General features: G+C 34.5%; 1 protein-coding gene across 3 annotated transcripts in view; it reads left to right on the forward strand.

The window, feature by feature from the left end:
* Window positions 1–21,256, forward strand: part of CUL2 (cullin 2) — a 54,083-nt gene that overhangs the window by 26,353 nt on the left and 6,474 nt on the right. For all 3 annotated transcript variants that reach the window (XM_064505790.1, XM_064505789.1, XM_064505788.1), the window contains exons 7-19: window positions 2,252–2,348; window positions 2,440–2,550; window positions 3,908–4,070; window positions 5,231–5,355; window positions 6,978–7,085; window positions 9,456–9,515; window positions 9,904–10,032; window positions 10,136–10,222; window positions 10,729–10,881; window positions 11,268–11,345; window positions 15,930–15,996; window positions 17,317–17,519; window positions 20,003–20,104. In XM_064505790.1, the coding sequence (XP_064361860.1) occupies window positions 2,252–2,348; window positions 2,440–2,550; window positions 3,908–4,070; window positions 5,231–5,355; window positions 6,978–7,085; window positions 9,456–9,515; window positions 9,904–10,032; window positions 10,136–10,222; window positions 10,729–10,881; window positions 11,268–11,345; window positions 15,930–15,996; window positions 17,317–17,519; window positions 20,003–20,104 (1,483 nt within the window). The remainder of the gene's footprint in view (window positions 1–2,251; window positions 2,349–2,439; window positions 2,551–3,907; window positions 4,071–5,230; window positions 5,356–6,977; window positions 7,086–9,455; window positions 9,516–9,903; window positions 10,033–10,135; window positions 10,223–10,728; window positions 10,882–11,267; window positions 11,346–15,929; window positions 15,997–17,316; window positions 17,520–20,002; window positions 20,105–21,256) is intronic.

A 21,256-nucleotide genomic window follows, 5' to 3' on the forward strand; every position in this document is an offset into this window, starting at 1 on the left:
TTTAGTTAAACAATTAAAGATGTAAAATTCTGAATGTTTTTGAAATCAGGTGAATCTGACAGTGTGTAATGTTCCTGATACTAAGCATCTTGTTCCAAATTTGTCATTTGATGGGCAGCCCACACCCTCATTATGTCCTTATCCTGAAGTGCGTTTTAGTTGTTCTTTATCGCATACTACCTCTTCCCCAAAAGGAAGGCCAGGTCCGTGTTGTGCGCCTTTTCCTTCATTGCCTTCATGTAGTATGGCCTCTGCTGCCACAGCCTGCTTTCTCCCTTGCAGCTCTACTGTGGAGCTGCATCTCTCTCCTTTACTTTTGCTAATAATACATTAACCTTTGCAGCCCCCTTCTCCTTCAGCGTCTGCATCCTGTAAACAGCTCCAGCACTGCATGGGCTGAAGTCTGTGGAGTGGCCTGTGAACGAAGCAGGGGGAGTGGAGTGTAGCGTAGCTGTATCACCAGTGTCTTTCTAGGTCCAGAACCCTGCATGCTAGGGCCACCTTACAGAGCATACCTCCAAGATGCTTTAACTTTTAGTTACAGAGTTTCCTGGGTCCAGGGGCTGTATGTAGAGGTCGCATCTATCCTGCAACTTGCTGGGCTCCTGGGCCCTCATTGATGGAAGCGGTTCCACCCTCAGCCTGGTGGTGTGGCTCTTGCTGCCTTCTGGCACCAGCTGCCACCTCTCCCATCCTATAACCTAACCCAGCAGAGACAGTTTGGGAAGGAATACAGGATGCGATCACACACACACTAAACCAGACTTTTATTCCATTGGTTTGGCTACCAGATACAAGGGGGAAACCTACCTCCTATCCCCCAGGGGAAAAAGAAAAGAATGAATTTCTGATTCGGACCATCCCTTCTGGAGCAGTTTGCACATTAGATCAGCTCAGTCTTAATGAGGAGCCAAGCTGCACTTGATTTGTTCCCAAGCTGCAACCTGCTGAAACTGCGCAGTGATGGCTCATAATCTGTTTGAAAGCTAGTTCTTTTCTAGTCTTCATGAGCATAAGCCTTCAGCTTTTAGGACACAGTGGTATTTAAAACAAATATACATAATTAACAATGTTGTAGACACATGAATATGGTGTGGTGTATATAATAAAGATTGCTCGTATGGTTGTCTAGGCAAACCTCCCTAGCTCATGGGCAGCCTCTGTAGTTTTTTATTAGTTCCAAGACAAAACGAATGAAACTTCAAATGCTTTCTCCCCCATTCTGCACAAGCCTAGACGGATTGATGTTTGGATTTGGAGTAAATTGTTCCTGTAACTGACTATCCTATGCCAACAAAAGTTTCTAATAAAGAATGGTTTTGTCTTTTCAGTGCAGTCTAGTTAAAGTAAAATTTTATTTATGTTTATATATGTATGTATGCATATGAAAGAAAAACTTTAAAACTGTAGTAATTGATGTTTAAATTTAAGTATATTTTAAAGTTTCATGTCTCTTAGTCCTATTTACAAGTAGGAGTTAAGGAATATTTCTAATTTTTTCTAAAGTGTATGTGAAAGGTGGATTTTTTTATAGTGCAGTTTATGTTTTAAGGATGTCAGTGCTGCTATGAGTCGGACTGTTATTTCTGGTGTTCACAAAGGAGGGAACACTGATTATATTTGGCATGCAAAACACTTTTGTTTTAATTATTTTTGTTTTCAACTTAGTGAAGAGAATATTTTCTTCATTTGATTTCATTCATTTGAAGTTCAGAAATTGACTGGAAAAAGTAAAGTTTTTCTTTTCCACTGTATGATAAAAAGTCATGTTGAAGGTGCACCAAGTACATTATTTGTTCCACGTGGTATCTACGCATTGATTGGACATTAGATATTTAGAAATGAATGTAGCGTGCTTCCTGGTGTGATGTTGGCAAAAGTTGCTTTCTTGGGGCATGGAGAATGTGCCATTGAAGTAATCAATATTTAATAAAGTCTATACATACAAGATGGAACTTGCTGTAAATTGTAGAGTACTTTATTACAGTGTATGATTTTAGACTACTTACATGCTTAGCAAGTATTTAGAAATGTAATGAATTGTCATCTCAACAATTTAAGTGTACAGGAAAAAAAGAGAAATGAGTGGATTTTTTATTTTAAGATTAATCATATTCATTTCTTTACTAATTTAAGCAGAGGAATTTACTGGAGATTTTTTTCAAACTATGTTATGGGGCTTCATTAGTTTATCAGATTAGTTTACACTAAATACCTACATTCTCATGAACATCTGTTTTACCTATTTCAGTGACCGCTGTGGAGAAGACCCAAACCAGAAAGTAATCCATGGGGTTATTAACTCCTTTGTTCATGTTGAACAGTATAAGAAAAAGTTCCCCCTAAAGGTAGATACACATTTCTGATTTGTATTTTTAACTGTGTATGTTAACCTACTGTCTGCATTATTTGTTCTTTAAAAAAAAATCTCCTTTTTAGTTTTATCAGGAAATTTTTGAGTGTCCTTTTCTGAATGAAACAGGGGAGTATTATAAACAAGAAGCTTCAAATTTATTGCAAGAGTCAAATTGCTCACAATACATGGAGAAGGTAAGAGATTCTTCTGTATGCTTGCAATAACTGTAAGTTAAAATCTGAGATTGCCACTTTACCCTTGATTCTTTTTTTGTGTTAATTTCCCAGGCTGGTTCTTTGTTGTATGCTTTCTTGCAGCTTGAGATTATTGTGATTTTAAGGTTAATTTGAATAGAAACTGTAAACCTTGCTTATTAGTATTAGCTTCAAAATATTTCATAATAAATGGCAAATCAATGTGCATTAGCAGTCAAAATTTTTAAAGTTTTTAGATATTAAGAAAAAACCTATCAGGTTGATCAATATGCTCCCTCATTTCCTTATCTCCTTTTTGTTTAGGATTCTGTATATATAGTAGCATAAGATGAGAGTTTTAGTAGTGTAATGGTTAGGAAAGACAGTATTGTGGAGATGTTACAGAGCATTTTTTTTAATTGTGTACTCTGAGTTAGGAGTCTTTTGTTTTGCTTTGTGGTGTATGAAGCCAAGTTATAGTTAAATTACTTGGTTAAGTAATGTTACTTTTAACATAGGTTAAAATATCTATGACTTGGTTGAAAAGGCAGAGATTAATGTAATACTGGAAGTGGGTCCTAAGTGGCATACTGTTCTCAGTAACAAGAAAGGAAATAGAACAGTTGGAAAGAAGTCTCTTAGATTGCTTTTTACCATCAAGAGTATAAGCTAATAGTTACACACCTGAGGTGAAATTCAGAGACATGCTAAGATTTCAATTAAACCACAAAAAATGGGGATTCATCTCGCCTGTCATTAGCTGTCTGCAGCTGCACTAATCTCTCTAGGCTCCCCTCATATTCACTGGAAATAAGTCCTGTTATGTTAGTATTCATATGACTTTTTTATGATGATGCCCATTTCTCTCATTGAGATTATAAAGAGAGTATTTATGACTAGCTCAGATGTAGATCTATACCTTTGGGGCAGATGTCTACGTAGAAGTGGATGGGTTTGGAACAGGGAGGTGATTCTGACAGTCATATAGTTAGGTGTCATGGCAAAACTGCCTCAGAAGGATCCTCAGAAGTGGTAAGAAGAATGATAAGAGAAAGTGGGGAAGACTGGTTACGGAGTTGGACGGAAGAAGGAATTTTGAAAAGAGAATTATTGAATGCTGTTACATATCTAATAGTGACTGAGCCTGGTCAATACCCTAAGTAGGAGATGACATTGATTCAGTAACTGCTTAATTTTAAAGAGCAGAGTTAACGTTTCAGCATCCTGGACAAGTTCTTTTTTAACTCCTTTTACTTACCTGTGTCCCTCATTCCACATAAATATACTGTTGTCATTTCATGGTTCTAAACTGTTCTTTAGTATTTCATCCGTTCGCAGTTTGAAAACTTGTCTGTAGGTTTTAGGTAGATTAAAAGATGAAGAAATGCGATGTCGGAAATACTTGCATCCCAGCTCATATGGCAAAGTGATTCATGAATGCCAGCAGAGAATGGTAGCTGATCACTTGCAGTTTCTACATGCAGAATGTCACAATATTATCAGACAAGAGAAAAGAAGTGGTAAGTCTCACAAAAAGCATGATGTATTTCTGGTTTTATCCATTTTAGTGTTATAGCTTACTACCTTTATTCAGTCACCTCATATGCACTTGAGCATTTTCAAATAAAATGTTATATATCTGGAAAGCTCAGTTAAACCCTGAATGACATCTTCCTTTTACCGTATAATTCGTTATCATTCTTCCAAAAATATACTTAAAACTTTCTTTTTGCTTTTTGCTCTTAACTACTATTCCTTCAGCCAATACTCTCCTTCTTTGTGTTAGCTTAAAAACACACGGAAGTCTTACGTCCTGTAGAATTAATCCTACTTTCTGCTTGTGTTTTCAATGGCTCTGTCTTTATAGATTTCATCATCATTTGACAGGTCAGGGTTGTAAAATATTTTGGCTTCTTCTCATAGCTACTTTTTATTGTCCAGGATCCTTTGTGACTTCTCTTCCCAAATCCTCTTTACAGAAGCAGATGCTTTTGTAATTACACTCCTTGCCTGCTAAAAAAAAAAAAAAAAAATACGCTTCATGATGACTACATGCCCCTTACCCTTGAAAGAATGCGTATTCTTGCATGGAAGATGGTATCTATTATCTGAAACAAATTAATTTTCACAGTAAAATTCAGAATTTATCTAATAGTAGTGTTCTGCTTCCTGAGAGTTTTGCAAAATTGATCAGAGCTTGTGTCCTTTTTTTGCATAAAATCCATAAAAATAGCAGTTGCTTAGACACTTACAGCTTTTCTAGCATGAGAAAGATTTCAAACCAATGCTAGAAGAAAACAAAAAGTCAAGAAGATGATATCAAAACTGATCTGGCTAGTCAGGTACTGCTAAGGGAGATTTAGAGAGGCAAATGATTAAAAATAAACTGGCACAATACCTTTCCACACCAGACCACCTTTCCTTTTGGACTCTATCCTAGATAAGCAGTATTGGAAGAGTGAGGCAGTCACAACCAGATTAATTACTCAGTAAATATTTTCATTAGCCCTGCTCTTTCCTTTTTTCTTTTGTCAGTGATCCAATGTATGTTGTAAATTTTTTTCGAAACAGTTGGTCTTGTTTCGGTCTTTGAAAAGTTCTGTGTGAAATTATGATGCTATATTAAGTGTTGATTTTCAGTGTTTCTAAGCATATTCTATAAAATGCATCTCTGTTACAGACATGGCAAATATGTATACTCTACTTCGTGCTGTGTCAAGTGGTTTACCTCATATGATTCAGGAACTACAAAACCATATCCATGATGAGGGCCTTAGAGCAACCAGCAATCTTTCTCAGGAAAATGTGAGTTTCCTTAGGCAGCTGGAATTACCTATCTGATTAACATTCCTAATGAAATGTTTATCTTTTGCTTTTTAGTCCAGTCTTTTTTTTTTAATTTTGTCTATATGAAAGTGATTTGGAACTTTATGGATAAATTGTAGTTTTTAATCAGCAATCTTAGCTGTGCAATACATATCTATCCTGAGAGCTGATTGTTGTGATCTAACTGGAAGCAGCAACTACAGATGTGTAGTTTTCATGTTGTGTAATGGCAAGCTGTCCCTCCCCTGCATGTATTTTTCCTTTTTTCCTAAGTTTCTTTAAGTCAATGGCACTGACTGTTTTGGTGCATTAGGAACCAATGTTGTTAAGTTAGTTTAATTATGTTATTTGTAAAGGTCTAACATCCTGTGCTGATTTTGGTGTGGTGTTTTTGACTAATAGCTTTGTAGTTTCATGTGTGCATGTGAATTTCTGAAAATACTATAGCTGCTTAATTGTTCTACTAAAATGTTTTTGTTAAACTTTTTTCAGTTCATATTTATTCAAATTACGTGCTTCCATTTTTGCTGCATGCCTCTAGCATTGCTGCTGTTTTTTGTTTTGTTTTTTTTTTTGTTCCTTGTTTTTTTAGGAGGGGTACCACCTGGAATTATATTTGAGCATTTATGCTTCACTTTAGGATGGTGACTTTTGCCATCCAGTTTTAAGCTCTTAGAAAGTGTTTCTGTCTGTAAAAATACACAGATGTGAGCTGTTGTAAATTCACCCTTCTGTTGACTGCCCAGGAGCATGTCTACCCTTCCCCAGCTCCTGTGTAAATACTGGTAATGGGCTGAAGTATTTAGTATCTATTTCACTTTCAAATTGTTGTTTACTTAGCTTAGTCTTCAAACTGATAGTGTCCATGCAGGGAAATGAACGCAGAGCCATGAGGGTGATGAAAATTTACAGCGTTATGTAGATAACTCAAAATGTGAAACGGTTTTCTCCACTGCGTGGAATTAAGTTCTCTGTCATCGAAGCACTGTTGAAGTGTGCCGTGGGAGTCGCGTGACAAAGCTGGTGCATTGCAGTCACACTCCACATTACTGCCTGCTAGCTTGTTCTTGTAGAGACTCCTCTTACTCACATCGGTAGTGTCTACACAAAATGTTCCTCTGAAATAAGTGGCACACTGCAAGTTGTAAACTGTCCTGCGTAGGAAAGTCCGAAGGGTTTGTTCTGATTTTCTGTCTCCAGAGTCAATATGCAGGAAAAGAAACAGCTCATTTATTTTAGTAGTGCTTTTTCTCTTCATAGCTGTATTCTCGTTAGCATTAACACTTTTTGAAAGTGCTTTATGGTGTGATGGAAAAGATTAGGCAGCGTGAGAGCAATATAGACTTTCAAATCTATACATTTTATAGCAGGACTGAATATGTAGCTATGCACATTTTATTTCTAAGGCATGCTTATGCATGGGAGTGTAACAGTATGACTTTGCAGCAGCAAGCCTCTCTAAGACTTAATTACTAGTGATTTTAATTTTTATCAGAATAATTAGAAAAGCCTTTATGACTCATGTAGATATAATTATGTTTGTGTGTAGATAATACTCCTTTTCTCAATAACTTGCTTTCTATATTATCTACCTTTTTTAGATGCCAACTCAGTTTGTGGAGTCAGTTTTGGAAGTACATAGTAAATTTGTTCAGCTTATCAACACTGTTTTGAATGGTGATCAACACTTCATGAGTGCTCTTGACAAGGTAACTTTTACTAATGAAATGAGAAAAGAGTTGAAAAACAAAGTGCTAGAGCAGAGCCCTGTTTCAGGTTCACCAAAGTTTGTTGTGATAGAATTCTCTTGCAATTTTTCTTGTTTTGAAATGCAACAGAACAAAAGAAAATCCAGTAACTTTAATATTATCGGAAAAAATATGTACAGAAGAAACCACATTAATATTAAAAATTTTGCTGAAAGGAAGATCTTTCTTTCATCAAAAAGCAAAACACAAAGATGGAACTGACCCATTTCATGTAAATTTAAATGCAGATGAGAGAAATATACTTACTGTGTTTTCTGGAAAGTTTGCCAGCTCTTACATGGATTTAGACTTGAATTTCGTTTCTGTAATAATGGTTAAACTCTGAATGCTGGTAGTGTTACTTACACAGCAGCTTTGTTTAGATTTTTTCAAATTGACTACAAAGAGTTTCTGGAAACTTCTATTACTTCTTTCATTGGTCACCATAGCTAACTTTTTCCAGGAGAAAACTGCACTCAAAATTAAATAAGCCTGCTTAGGGAAAGAGGCTTGCTACACTTTTTTCTGAAAGGCAAAGCCACTAAGATATTTAAGTTAACAGTTCTAATTGTTATAAATTTAATTTCTAATGATAATAATATAATAATTTACTTCTACATAACATGCCTGGGCTCTTGTGGGATTGAGTGGCTCCACCTCAAAGAGAAAGCACATTTTATCTAATCCATTTGTTAACTTCCCACTGTTTCATATATCTGCGCACCTTTCTTCTAAGAAGTGCATCTGCTACTTTGCTATCTATAACTGCCTGCCATCGGATGCATGCATATATTTCATTGCCTTTTGTCGTGTTTACAGTAGTTACAGCTCTTGGTTAGGGTCTTAGTCAAAGATTTAGATGAATTTCAGGAAAGGTTAATATGGAAAGACATAATGATGAAGATATCAATAATAAAATTGATAGGTACCCTTCCTTTCTGTGATATTGAGAAAATACTTTTTTTAGTATTTTAAAAGCAAATGTTTATATCAGTGCCTAATACATTTCTGTCTCGATTGCAAGTAATGTCATTTACCAGAAGATGGGGTAATATGAGAACAACAGCCACATTTGTTGGCACATAGCAATGTGCTTTTTCTTTAAAAATTTAATTAATTCAGTTCTTTACTTTTTAATTCAGTTCTCTACTCCAACCATCTTTATTACAATAAATATTTAAAATCTTAGCCTGCTGTCATTTGTCATTTTTTCAGGGTCAAAACCAAAATTGCTGCTGTTGCCTCCAGTATTATCACAAAGGATTATTTTAAGCTTCAAAGAGTTTCATATTTCTTGTCAAATCATGCATTCCTTTCTCATAGGGATTCTAGGGACCTTTGTCAAATATTGGAGTGTCATTGAAGCATCGTAGAAAAGACTTGCTTTTCAATTCTTCTTTATAAATACCTTTTCCGCATAGGTGCATTTGAGCTTCAGTATTCATAATGTGGTATAGGAATTTAATGAAATATGTTTTCTGTTACACATGCTAATATTACTGAATTTTGAGGGCTAAATCCCCAAACAATTTAAATACAGTTCCTTCCAGGCAGTCAGCTAACCCCTTTCCATTGTAATTCCTAGGAACTATGGTCATGCAACTTTTTTGGTTCAGTATTAATTAAAAATGTTGATTTAAATGTGATATGTTGTTTAGAGTACTAATCTTGATGATTCTGATATCTTTGTCATGCAATTTCTAATTCCAAACTGCCATTAGCTCCTTTCTTTTCTTTTTCCTCATATTCAGCCTTTCTTCAACTACTGTGTTTTTGTACTACACTGCTTCTAGTTTCTACGTAATAGTTCTTAATAATATTTCTCCTCCTCCTTATTCTGTCAAAAGATCCAACAACCAAAAAAGCTTTTCTTTCTTACTGTGATGACCACACCAAGTATGTCAAGATATATGCTGTGGATGTAAGATTGTGCTGCTGTTCAAATCTGCTTCATCTACAATTATTCTCCAATTTATTTCCATTCATATTTTTGGATTATACATCTTGATGTGTACTAAAATCCTCATTCTTTTACATTTAAGTGTCTAAACAGAACTTAATTCTCCTTCTTGCTTCCTGTAATTTCTGTTCCTGTACTTTTTTTCCTCTCTTAACTTCATCTCAACTTTAAAACAATCAACACTCATATTCACACTGAACAGTAATTCAGACCCTTTTGATTCTTTTTCTCTCCTTTTTTGTCTAGCTCAGTTTTGCAGGGTTTTGGATGGTATCTACCCTGAAAGTTTTTTGATTACTTTAAATTGCATAAAAGAATGAGTTTTAAGTCATTTAGGTTTTTTTTTGACTTTGCTCTGTGTTCCTATGTAGGCTCTGACATCAGTAGTTAACTATAGGGAACCCAAGTCGATCTGCAAAGCGCCTGAGTTGGTAAGGGATGTGCGTTATTGTAGAACGTGATAATACTGTTTTAGAACTCCCAGATGAATTGGCTGAGTGACCATCAAATGAATATCCATTTCTCTAAGTCACTCTCGGGTATGTGTTTCAGTAGTAATAACTTAACTTGCACATGCATATTGTGAGTATGCAAAAAGTTTGTACAGTTGTAATCTTTTATATGGAATTTTTACACTCTGTAAGTGCAGTTTGTATCTTTTACCTATGAATACAGCCCTTATAATCTAGCAAGAGAATATAAAATGTGAGCTATGTTATGCTTTAACTTTTGTGTAACACTTTAGAGTACTTTGGCATACATTTGTTCTCAAGCTTGACAAGTAGATTTGGGGTTGATTTTTCTTTTTTTAAACTTGAGCTGGCCAAGTACTGTGACAACTTGTTGAAGAAGTCGGCGAAAGGAATGACAGAGAATGAAGTAGAGGACAAACTTACCAGTTTCATTACTGTTTTCAAATACATTGATGACAAAGATGTATTCCAAAAGGTAACTTTTGATATTCAGTAAATGTTAAAATACTAAATTCAAAGTATACCTGAAGAATGTGGCTATGCTTTTTGAAAATCCTCATTTCTATTTTTTTATGCAGTTCTATGCCAGAATGTTGGCAAAAAGATTAATTCATGGTTTGTCTATGTCTATGGACTCCGAAGAAGCCATGATTAATAAACTAAAGGTAACATATTCCTTTCTAATGCACAGTTACGTAACAGTAAACATAAGAGTATGTAATGTTGAGAAGGTCCAGCAGAGGGTGCCCAAGATAACTTAGCAGTCTGTAGTTGCTGTTTCCAACAGCTGAAAGGGAAACTAATTTCTTTGTAGTGTATGAAAGAGATATTGCCCAGTAGCACTTCAGCATTTGTGATTTTATGAGTTTTTGGATAGCTTTATCAAGCGAGTTCAAGTAATCCGTATTTACATAGCCTGTCATAAAGCAGCTCTATCTTTCCATTTTATAAAATAACACTGGTCATGTATATCCATGTATAGAAGGGTGGAACTGAGATAAGTCTGATAATTTTCATTTATAATGTTTGTTTTCCTTTGTAATTAATTTTTTCTCTAAATATTATGATAACTATTCTACCGACTGGATTTTTGTTTTTATTGGTAAATGTGCATAATTGATCTAGTAAGTGCTGTTTTCAGTATGAAATTCACTACGATATTTCTTCACAGCAAGCCTGTGGTTATGAATTTACCAGCAAGCTCCACCGAATGTATACAGACATGAGCGTTAGTGCTGATCTCAACAATAAATTCAACAACTTTATCAAAAACCAGGACACGATTATAGATTTGGGAATCAGTTTTCAGATATATGTTCTACAGGTACTAGTGTATGTTTTTTTTCCTATTGAGTTATCTGTACTTGATTCTTATGTTTTGATAACAAGTGAACATTTTTTGTAACTATGAATACTTCTCATGTGGAAATTGACACCTTGCGATCACTGTAGAATAATTTGTATTCCTAGTTTTTCTTTTTAAAATTATCCTACTAGCACATTAACAATAGTGATATAAAATGCCTCGTTTTCTTGTCTTGAATTAATGCTCACTGGGGCATGAGTAGTAAAACTTCTGGTCCAAATTGAATGCCTTATGACATCATTTACACTGTAGATACATTCAAGAGGATTATTTTTTCTTAATGTATATATTGTATGAAACTTGTACAAAAATATTAACGCTTTTATTTTTCCTGCTACCCTTAGGCTGGTGCATGGCCTCTAACTCAGGCTCCTTCTTCTACATTTGCAATTCCTCAGGAACTGGAAAAAAGTGTACAGATGGTAGGTTAGTAGGAGGTTCCTTGCAAACACCTGGGAAATGTAAAAGTATATCTTTAGAACTCAAAAGAAAATTTAAAAAAATAAAAAAAATTATTCTAACAGAGAAAAACCTGAGCTGCTTCATTTTGTTTGTAAATTATGATTATCCTGCCTCCAGTTATATGAAATTTGGAAAGGTCACACAATTTGTGTGTATGTATACATAGCTTTTCTTCATTTTCCACAACACTTCAACACACAGGAATTGACGAGGGAGGTGCTATTAAATGCAGTCAGATAGACTGCATTGAATCTTAGCTTATATACTGCTTCCTAATATTTAGATAAAAGATTTCATTTCTAGTTTTAAACCTTAACAGATTTTAATAGCAGATTAAAACTCAGATGTGGGGATTTTGTTCTGTATTTCTTAGGAGCCATTGAAAATCAAGGTTCATGCAAAACTCATTTAAAGATATTTTTGAAAATTCTCAAAGCAGTAAAGTTTTAAATACATATTCTGTTGATATTTTGGGATCCACAGAGAGTAATTGACATTTGCTGCTCTTTGTGGGCTTGAAATAGGAATACTGTGGGTTGTTCCTCAATTGGAAAATCTGAGAGCACCTGCAGATCAAAGAAACTTGGACACTGGGTTACTTGCCTGACTTCACTCTTGTGATATTTCAAAGGAGAAAACTTATCTGAGTATCACCCAGCTAGAATTAGTGCACTCAATTATCCTGATAATTTCCTGAGGAAACAGAATGTGATCTTAAGGAGTCTTTGACAAACTCACGACTTTTGTCTGTACTGTCAAATTTGATGAGTTTACCTGTGAAGAGAGAGTACCCTCAGGATTCTGGCTTGAGTTTAGAAGGGGGAAAAAAGTTGCAGTTGCACTCCTCAATGTGGGAGTACCTGTACAATGGGACAAACTGCTAAACAGCTTTTTCAGACTCTGATACTGCTGGAATTCCCTACAAATACGTATTTATTTGGATGGTATAAAAATATATTCTTTCACACTACTTAAGCTTACAGAAGAAGAAATACCTGTTTTTTTTAAGAGGTCAAAAGTCCCCTTTTTAGTATTTTCCTTCTATCAGTGTTAACCAGAGTTGCCAGACCAAATCTGAGTGAGCAAAATTGATGGCTGCGTTGGGTGTAGGGTGGTTTGGTCCAATTTCAAGAAAAGATTCTCTGAATCTGCTTAAGTATCTCTCATTGTGAAAAACTATTCAGACTTTAAATGGGGATTAATCTGCAACCCACAGTTTTGTGTTTCTTTCAGATAAGAAATATGAGAACAAAATTTCTGGACTACTTCTGAAAAAAATACTAGCATTTTCCAGGCGCTAGCCAATATATGCCATCTGATTTGTCCCTTCTGACTAACATGAAGATAGACTCAGATGAGGGTCAGACTTATAATTTAATTTTTCTGTTTGATTTTCAGCCAAATTTCAAGTATTTTCAAAGGACATCCAAGAGAATGCCATAGCTACTAAAATCTCCATTTTTTTATTTCTCCTTGTAAGCAAACTGATCAGAATCTTACATTTTAAGAACATGTGTAATATAAGCTGATTTTTACAAGCCTTGCCATAAACTTTCATTTTAGCCTTTGGAGAATTTTTTTTTCCTTCCTGTCAGAGTAGCTTTTCTCCTTCAAGCTGTTTAGCCCATAGAAGAAGAAATCTGGAAGCCATAGCCTTTAAAGGGTTTTTTTTTAAACACTCTGGATTATATTTAATTATTCCTAAAAATTCACCACTTCCATTCTTTTCCCAGGTTTTTTTCTTATTCTCTGTGAACTGCTTGCTAATTTTCAGGAATGCCAGCATCAGTGGACTGCATATAGCGAGAGTAGGATAATTTTGCTGCTGCTTTCTGAATTTGATTTTTCTTTATCACAAGCCATTTTGCCCTTCCTTTTCTTATTCTCTGTGGGTGTAAATGACATTAAAATGTAGATGTTTCAGCATTGAAAGACTCTTCTAGGAACTGCATTCCAAGGGTTTTCTGGAGAGCTCTCTGATTTACAATAGCCAGGCTTGTGCTCCTTAGTGCCAGATTTCAAACTGAATGGCTGATTTCCACTTGTACAAAGACAAGGAACAAAACTGTCCAATGTTTCTGGAATATGCTGGGGATTTTACATTTTTAAAGCCCTTTTCTTGCTCAGAAGTAAATGTTTTCATATTCTTGGTACTCATGTTTGGCTAGATATTTGCATGTCTTTGTATACTTTAAGTATCAGGAGAAGTTACTTTATAGAGTGATTGATATAGCACCTTTCCTAAGGGCTAGAAATGCATGTAAAAAGAAAAAAAAAAAGAAGAAATTAACATTACTATTAATGCTCTTTTTACATATAAGATTTTTAAAGAATTGATTTTGAGCGGATGCTTTAGTTGTTAACTGACACCTAACACAACTTTGTAACATTACTTTCTAAATCAGAAATGTGCACTGCTTTCTGAAAACAGGTTTTGGAAGGTTTCAGGGTTTTGGAAGTTTGACAGCAAAAATTTGAGGCTCTGTAGTCACTTCTTAATTCTGAGATCTTAGCAAACTTGGTAGTTGTGTCTAGCCAGAAACTCAAACAGGAGGGCTGAGAAAAACTGTGCCTACTTTTGACCTTGCTTTTTTGAAGTTCCCTATAAAAACGTGTTGAGGAATGTAAGATGAGATGCTTGCATGATTTACATGGGCTCGATGGTGGTAGTTCTGTTCAGATTTTACAAAATAATAGAGAATGAGGGTAAAAATTTTGTCCTCCTTCTCATGGCTTTGATAAGAAGGAGTCTACTTGTAGTATCTTTACATAGAAGATCAATAAAAACAAAACACCTGCAATATACAGGAAGATTGTAACATAAGCAGTGGAGAGGAAAAAGCAGAAACTAGATTGCAGTTTTCTTTTCCATCTAGAAAAAAAGCTAGCAATACTAAACTAGAGTCTACTTATATTTGTAATATTTTTTCTTGCAGGAATGCAGAACTTAGATGTTAGCTATGGCCCTTTACTCCAATAAAATTAGAAATATATCTTATAGAAACTGTCTTAGTAAAAATATGTTTACTAAGATATATAAATGAATTGAATTTGGATTTGTTAGGTGCTTATAATTAAAAATATTTGTATATCTGTTTCAAAAGAGATTCAAGAAACTGAGATTATACTTCAATTTTTTTCTGAATTTCTAATCTTCAGTAACAACTAGATGTTTTTGACTTGTTCCAAAAACTGACGATTCCTGAGACTAGATCGTTAGACAAAAATTGGCTGCTCCTGTGGTCTGCAGTTCCTCCTCTGAATTAATTTTTTAAGTATCTCTGGAGAGTCTTTGAAATAATTGGAATGCTGTGGAGGTGAACTGCAGCTGAAGAGATGACAGAAGGACCTCACAATAGTGTTTTTGTCCAGTATAAAAAAATCCTACTGTTATAATCAAAGTGTAAATAATAAGAATCCAGAGGACATGTTGTTTAACAGCATTGCGTGATGTCCTGTTTTATAGCTGTACATGTTGGCCTATGGAAGAGAAGCATGAGTGCTGTTTGATTGCCAGTTAGATGTTTGTATGCAAAATTGTCTTGTGTATCTTTGTCATCTAGTCCTAAAAGAGATGATTGACTGTATCCTGCAGTTTTTAAAGCCTTCAATACTGTAAACAGTTTGAACCAGTATATTCTTTCTGTCACTCTTCCCCATAAACTTTTATTACTATCTAAAGATACAGCTTCCTGATTCCTGAGGAATCAGAAAGCTAGAAGAGCTGTATAGTTTTAAAAAATGTGCTGTGTGGCAGAGATTTCTTGCATAGGCAGGCAAAGTTGGATGGGGAACCTGAGGTGTTTAATAGGTGAAACGAGAGAGGACATTTGTCAAAATCATTGTGCATTGATGTATGTAATGGCTGAACATTCAAGATCGTGTATAACACGATAGTCCTTTTCTCAGAAGTGAATGTACATCCATACATTTCATTATTGTGAATACTGTAACTATGCATTTTCATTTTGTGTAGCTGACTTTGTGGGAAATACCTGTTACCTAAAAGCTTACATTTTGTGAAGGATGTTTTGAAAAAAAAGTAAAAAGCATTTTCTGAATTGACTTTAATCAGTTTTATGAATTTTAGGTAGTCAAAACTGTGGAATATAGGATTGATTTCACAAAAGGGAAAAAAATAAAAATATATTTTTCTTGTAGAATTGGAAGCAACAACATAATAAAAGCTAACAAGATTATGATAGTTAAAAACGCTAGGTGTTCTTTTGGATTTGGTATAGTTGATGTTCTTTGGAACACTGTTTAGCGACAGTATTTTACACTTTGAGGATATGAATATCAACAGTCTTTCTGATTTAGTCATCAAGTGATATATTAATATTAATACCTTCAAGTATTTCAGTAAATATTTAAGTCATTCATCTTCCACCTTCTAAAGGAAGATGCTGTTATGAACTGGTTTGGAATGTCTGTCTAAAATAGTGAACATAAAGTTAGTGTTTCTTCACTGGGATGGTAGCGTAATATTAAAGTATTATAAATAGTTATACATGTGATTAATGGAAGTTAATTTTGTTTTGCAGTTTGAATTATTTTACAGTCAGCATTTTAGTGGAAGGAAGCTTACATGGTTACATTATCTTTGTACAGGTAAAAATAAGTGCTTCACTAAACTTTCATTACGAGACTGACAATTATTTGTTAAAGTCCTTTCAAACAGACTTTGCAGTTGGAACATTATGTTGCATGTAAAGTCAAATAACTTATTTTACATCATTAATAGTTGCTCTGAATTTCTAAATTTATGTTTTATAAACTTGCATATGTTATCTGTGACTTATTAAATCCAAGTAAAATTAGAGTTGTGCATTCTTAACTTCAGAAGGGCACTGCAGAACTGCTAACTTGAGAACAATTGCCTAGGAATTGTTTCTGTAGTGTCAGATCTCTTTGGATGTCCATTAGCTGACTATTAAATAATTTTTAAGTAATGATATACTAGTTTACCTAGATATGTAAGTATGTAAGTTAATATATATGTTCATAGTTTACTTAGGTATTTAAATAACTACATATGTTTTATATATAGCGCTCTATATATAACAATGTCTTATATACTTTATATACATACATATATAAAAGCAATATATGTATATAGCTTTGTATGTATATACACACATATCTAAAAGCTATATATATGTACATATATAAAGTATATAAGTAAAGATACATACAGTTTTGGGCTAATTTAATAAATATCAGTCTTTCATAGTTAATTTCAAATTCTTTATATATCAGGCTTTAATGACTGAGCACCACAACATATTACATGGAGGTGAAAACCAGAACACAACAGTATATTGTAATGAAACTTTAGTTGTGACTATAGAAAATTGCTGTTAACTCACACTCACCCTTAAACACAAGATCTTCTTTCAGGCAGATTTCTTCTATGCTTATTTATTTATTTATTTATGTATTTATTAAATAATTTCAGGAGAGTTTAAAGAAACTAAGAATACTGTGAACATTTTTTTATGGACAAGTTTTTTATTTTGTTTGGTTTTAGTTCTTTTCTTGGAAAGCTTTTCTGTAAGCTGTCATTAATTGAAGTTTGCGCATTGCAATGCACTGAGGCTATTTGGATTTTCCTTTTTTCATTACTATAAATTATATTGCAGTATTCAAATTCAGCACTACAGATTTTATTTTCCTTGAAAACACTGCAGTTCTAACATTTGTGATTGATTAGAGTTCTTTTTGTGGCAAACTCCATTCTCTGTATTTTCACAACATTGATTTTTATGTTCCCATGTGTAGTCTTAAATACTAGGTGTGAAATTAATATCTGAAATTAATATCTGAAATTACATGTATATAGGAACTGTATGAGTAGCTCTACTAGCTAGGCTTCAGATGACTTTTCAGCACATTCCATTAGTTTATAAAATACTTCTTTTATCATTACAGGTGAAGTAAAAATGAATTATTTGTGCAAACCTTATGTAGCCATGGTCACAACATACCAAATGGCAGTGTTACTTGCCTTCAACAACAGTGAAACTGTCAGTTACAAGGAGCTTCAGGACAGTACACAAATGAATGAGAAGGAACTGACAAAAACCATCAAATCCTTACTTGATGTCAAAATGATCAACCATGACTCAGACAAGGTGTGTAGTAACGCTATAAAAATATTTTAATTTTTTTGGTTGTGTTGTGATTCTACTATTTGTTGAGGGCTTTTTTTAATATAAAAGAATCCACTGCTTGCTTTTTTTGAATTGTGTTGTTGACCTTTGTGAACCATTATAAATCTGTATTTATAAAGAAAAACAGAACAAGCAGACTTTTTTTTTTTTAAATCTTTATTTCTCCTGTATAGCAGGGTCTGCTAAAAAGGTAATAATGCTAGGACTGTTTATTGTTTCTGTGGAATTTCATCCATATGGCCTTAGACTTAGTATTGTTGGAGAGGAATACACTGTAAATACACTTTCAAAGTTATGCTGGATCATGGGAAGGAACCTGAGCACTAAATCAAAAGTCTTAAAGAGATCCTTAAAGTAAAGTTGTGAGGTGAAGAGAGTGGAAGTAACAGCAACATGTTCTTCCTTGCTACACGTTACAGGAGAAGGGGGAGGAGGAAAGGAGAAAGTTGGGGTCGTGTGTGTGGATTTTTGCTGTGTTTTGCTTATCATTCCATGAGTTTCATGGAATTCCAGTAATAGCTGAGCTACGTTTATGGTCAAGGCCAGGGGTTCTGTTTCTGACTCTGCCTCAGGCTGTATGGGCTGTATGACCTACGTCAAACCATGTAACCTTTTTTTTACCCCATAAAGTGAAAGCCACATATGTCTGTTATGTGAGAAACACTATAGGAACTTCTCGTGTTTGCTGTAAAAGGTTTAGGATATGCTTCCAGCTAGTCAGGAAAGCCTAAGTTATTCAGACAGTATCAGGCAGAAGAAACTGAGAAAAGCTGTTTACGTGGCTTACAAGAAGAAATCCAAAGCTGCTCTGATAGCTGCTTTTTTTTTTAACCAGGAAAATATTAGAAAATGGAAAGTGAGATCACAAGGAAGATCTGATGCTTGGCTGAAGCATAGGACATGCTTCCAATATCTAGAAATGAGCTCAGGTTGGAACAGTGGCTGGGAAGATGTCTGTTAAACCATGGGTGAAATATAACACTGGGAGCTATTACAGAAAACAGTGAGATTTTTCATACTCATAGAAAGTTGCCCATTATTTAAACAATTTACATATATTTGTATCTGTTGTAAAGGTTTGCCCAGTTTCTTTAAACGTAAGTCATTCGAAGAGTAAATGTCATAGCTTTCCAAACTTTTTACCTTTTAATGTTTGCTACTGCATTTTCTGGTCCTTTAACTTCCAGGCTATTGTATTCAGTCATTTCTGCTAATTCCCCCCTGACCCCCCACTTCATCCAGCAGTGTGAAAGCTGATCTGTATGCAATCTGTCAGCTAACTTACTGGATAAACCAGTGAACTGAAGTGGCTTAAGCAGTAAAATTAAATATTTTCTTTACCTGTATCTGAGCCATACAGCAAAGTACAATGTATTACATGCTGTACTTTGCTTTTGCTTAAGAAAATGAAGCTCTTTTGACAAAATCTTTATTGGTTCATTAGAATCATAATTTTCTAGTTCATGTGCAGCACATAAGTAATTTATTTTGATTTCTATTCAGCTGTATAAGCTCAGTAGTGTTGAAATATAATGATAATTTTTATTTTTTATAGCTCTTGGTCTCTGCCCTTTCATGTTAAATTTTCTGTACTATGCCCGAATATTACAAAATATTCGAATAAGGTATATTTGTTGTAGAATATGCAATTTAAAATTTTTAGATAAGTACTGACTGTGTTTGCTAAAGTACTCGCGTGGTTTGGCAAGATTCCAGTCTAAGAAGCCCAGTAGCTTTATTCTGCTGGAAATTGGTGATACTTGTACAGATTCTTGCCTGGAATCTGCAAAGATCAGCCAGATCATCGTTTTAGTTGAATGTAAAGGTGCTCGAACTGTAGTGGGTAGTTACCATTTACTGAAAGAAGTGGACTTTTACAAGTGTGAAAAAATTAAGATTTTGATGAGAAAGAAATATACAGATGATGTGGAATTGTAGAACCTGCAGTTGGCCGACTATTTCTGCCTACAACATAATGAAAAAGTGTAGATGTTTTTCCTTCACTTACTGAAGTTAACATTAGTAATAGTTGTGAAAGTAACAGCTTGCTCACTTGAGGTTCTGCATAAATAAATGCAAATCCCACTTTCTCTGCAGGGAGAAAATGCGTTTAAACAGAGTTTTTGCAACTAAAATAAGTTGTTGAAATATTGAAACAAATTGCTGTAATATTATTGATTTGTTGACAATATTCATATATGTCAGATTTCTTCTTAGTGTTTTCTAAAAGAGACTGGATTTCTAGGTTGATTATACTGTCGCTTAAAAAATTGACCCGGTTCAAGTGGCTCTCTAGAATTTCCAGGTACAAATCTGCTGAAATTGTATGTATGCAAGCCCCTAACTGTCATTTTTCGACATAAATTGTTATCCTCGCAAATCCTGGTTGCTTATTCTTTTTTTGGTTCCATTTCTGGTGTTTTTAAGAAGCTTCTTTATTGCAGGAAGATATAGAAGCAGAGTCTGCATTTTCATTAAATATGAACTTCAGCAGTAAACGAACAAAATTTAAAATTACTACATCAATGCAGAAAGACACACCACAGGCAAGTATTCTTTGGCATTTGTAACTTAAACGGTTTTGGAAACTTACTTTTGTATTAGTTTGGTGTAAACAGATGAAGGAGTCTCTGTGCAAGATTTAAATGACTGTAAGGAAATTGTTCAACTAAGTTTAAAAACTGAAGCATTGCAAAGTGTTTTTTTGTACCCAAAATGTAAAGGCATTGGCAGGAAAAAATGGGATAGGGAATCAATAGGAAGGAAAAGATAAATAAGAGCTGTTCTTCTTGAACCAAATGAGTTTGACATTTAGCATTTTTTATCTAATAAGAATTCTTGTTGTTGTTGTTAGTGTATTTTAAAGCAAGTTATTCCATGAGCAGCAGAATCAATCAACTCTGTTTTCATATGGTTCATGTCCTTTGTCAACTAAACTCTAATGTCAGTAATCCCCATTCCCTCTATAATCTCCTGAGACGCAGGCTTTTGTACAAGAGACAGGAAACATGCATGCTGCCAAATTCAGCACGTTATAGTAAGTCCTGCCTGCCTTTATCTTCAGTGAAAGCGCTGGTTTGGATGTCTCTCTCCAACCCACCTCCTGACTTATATGAAACCTGTAGAAAATTATTTTCTTTAGGATCTTTTCCTTCTTTTAAATCTGGCTAAAAATGGCCAATGATATCCAAGTTACTAGGAGACAACTGACAATCGGAAAGACAATATGACCCTCAAACCACCTTTTTTTTTTTTCCTCTCAAAAAGACAGGTTGTAGGCAGACAAGGTTTGTATTAGAACTTAATAGGCTTTCAGGGCCATGGTTGTTGGAACCTTTTTATAATATTGCTTCAGAGACCTGCATCAGAATGAAGGTTTTCTTTATTGCTGCTTAGGAAAGAGAGGAATCATACGTCAAGATTGAAGTTTTAAAATAATTTTCACAGTCTACTTTTTTTCAAAGGAACCCAACTTCTCTGAATAAGTTTTCATTAATATCTTGTGCTTTAGTGCAAGTTAGTTGTTTCAGCACTTGTAGATTATATACCCTTACCTTAAGACAGTATTGAAGTGTAGAACTTAATCGGAACTAAATTTTTGGAAGCATGATTCTGCATTCTGTGCTTCAGTAGTTCTGTAATTTGTTCTCTTAATTTTGCCAGTTGGTGGTTTGGAGGGGGTAGGTGAAATTATTTTA

This window comes from Dromaius novaehollandiae, chromosome 2, assembly GCF_036370855.1.
Source record: "Dromaius novaehollandiae isolate bDroNov1 chromosome 2, bDroNov1.hap1, whole genome shotgun sequence".
Classification (NCBI taxonomy): Eukaryota; Metazoa; Chordata; class Aves; order Casuariiformes; family Dromaiidae; genus Dromaius; species Dromaius novaehollandiae.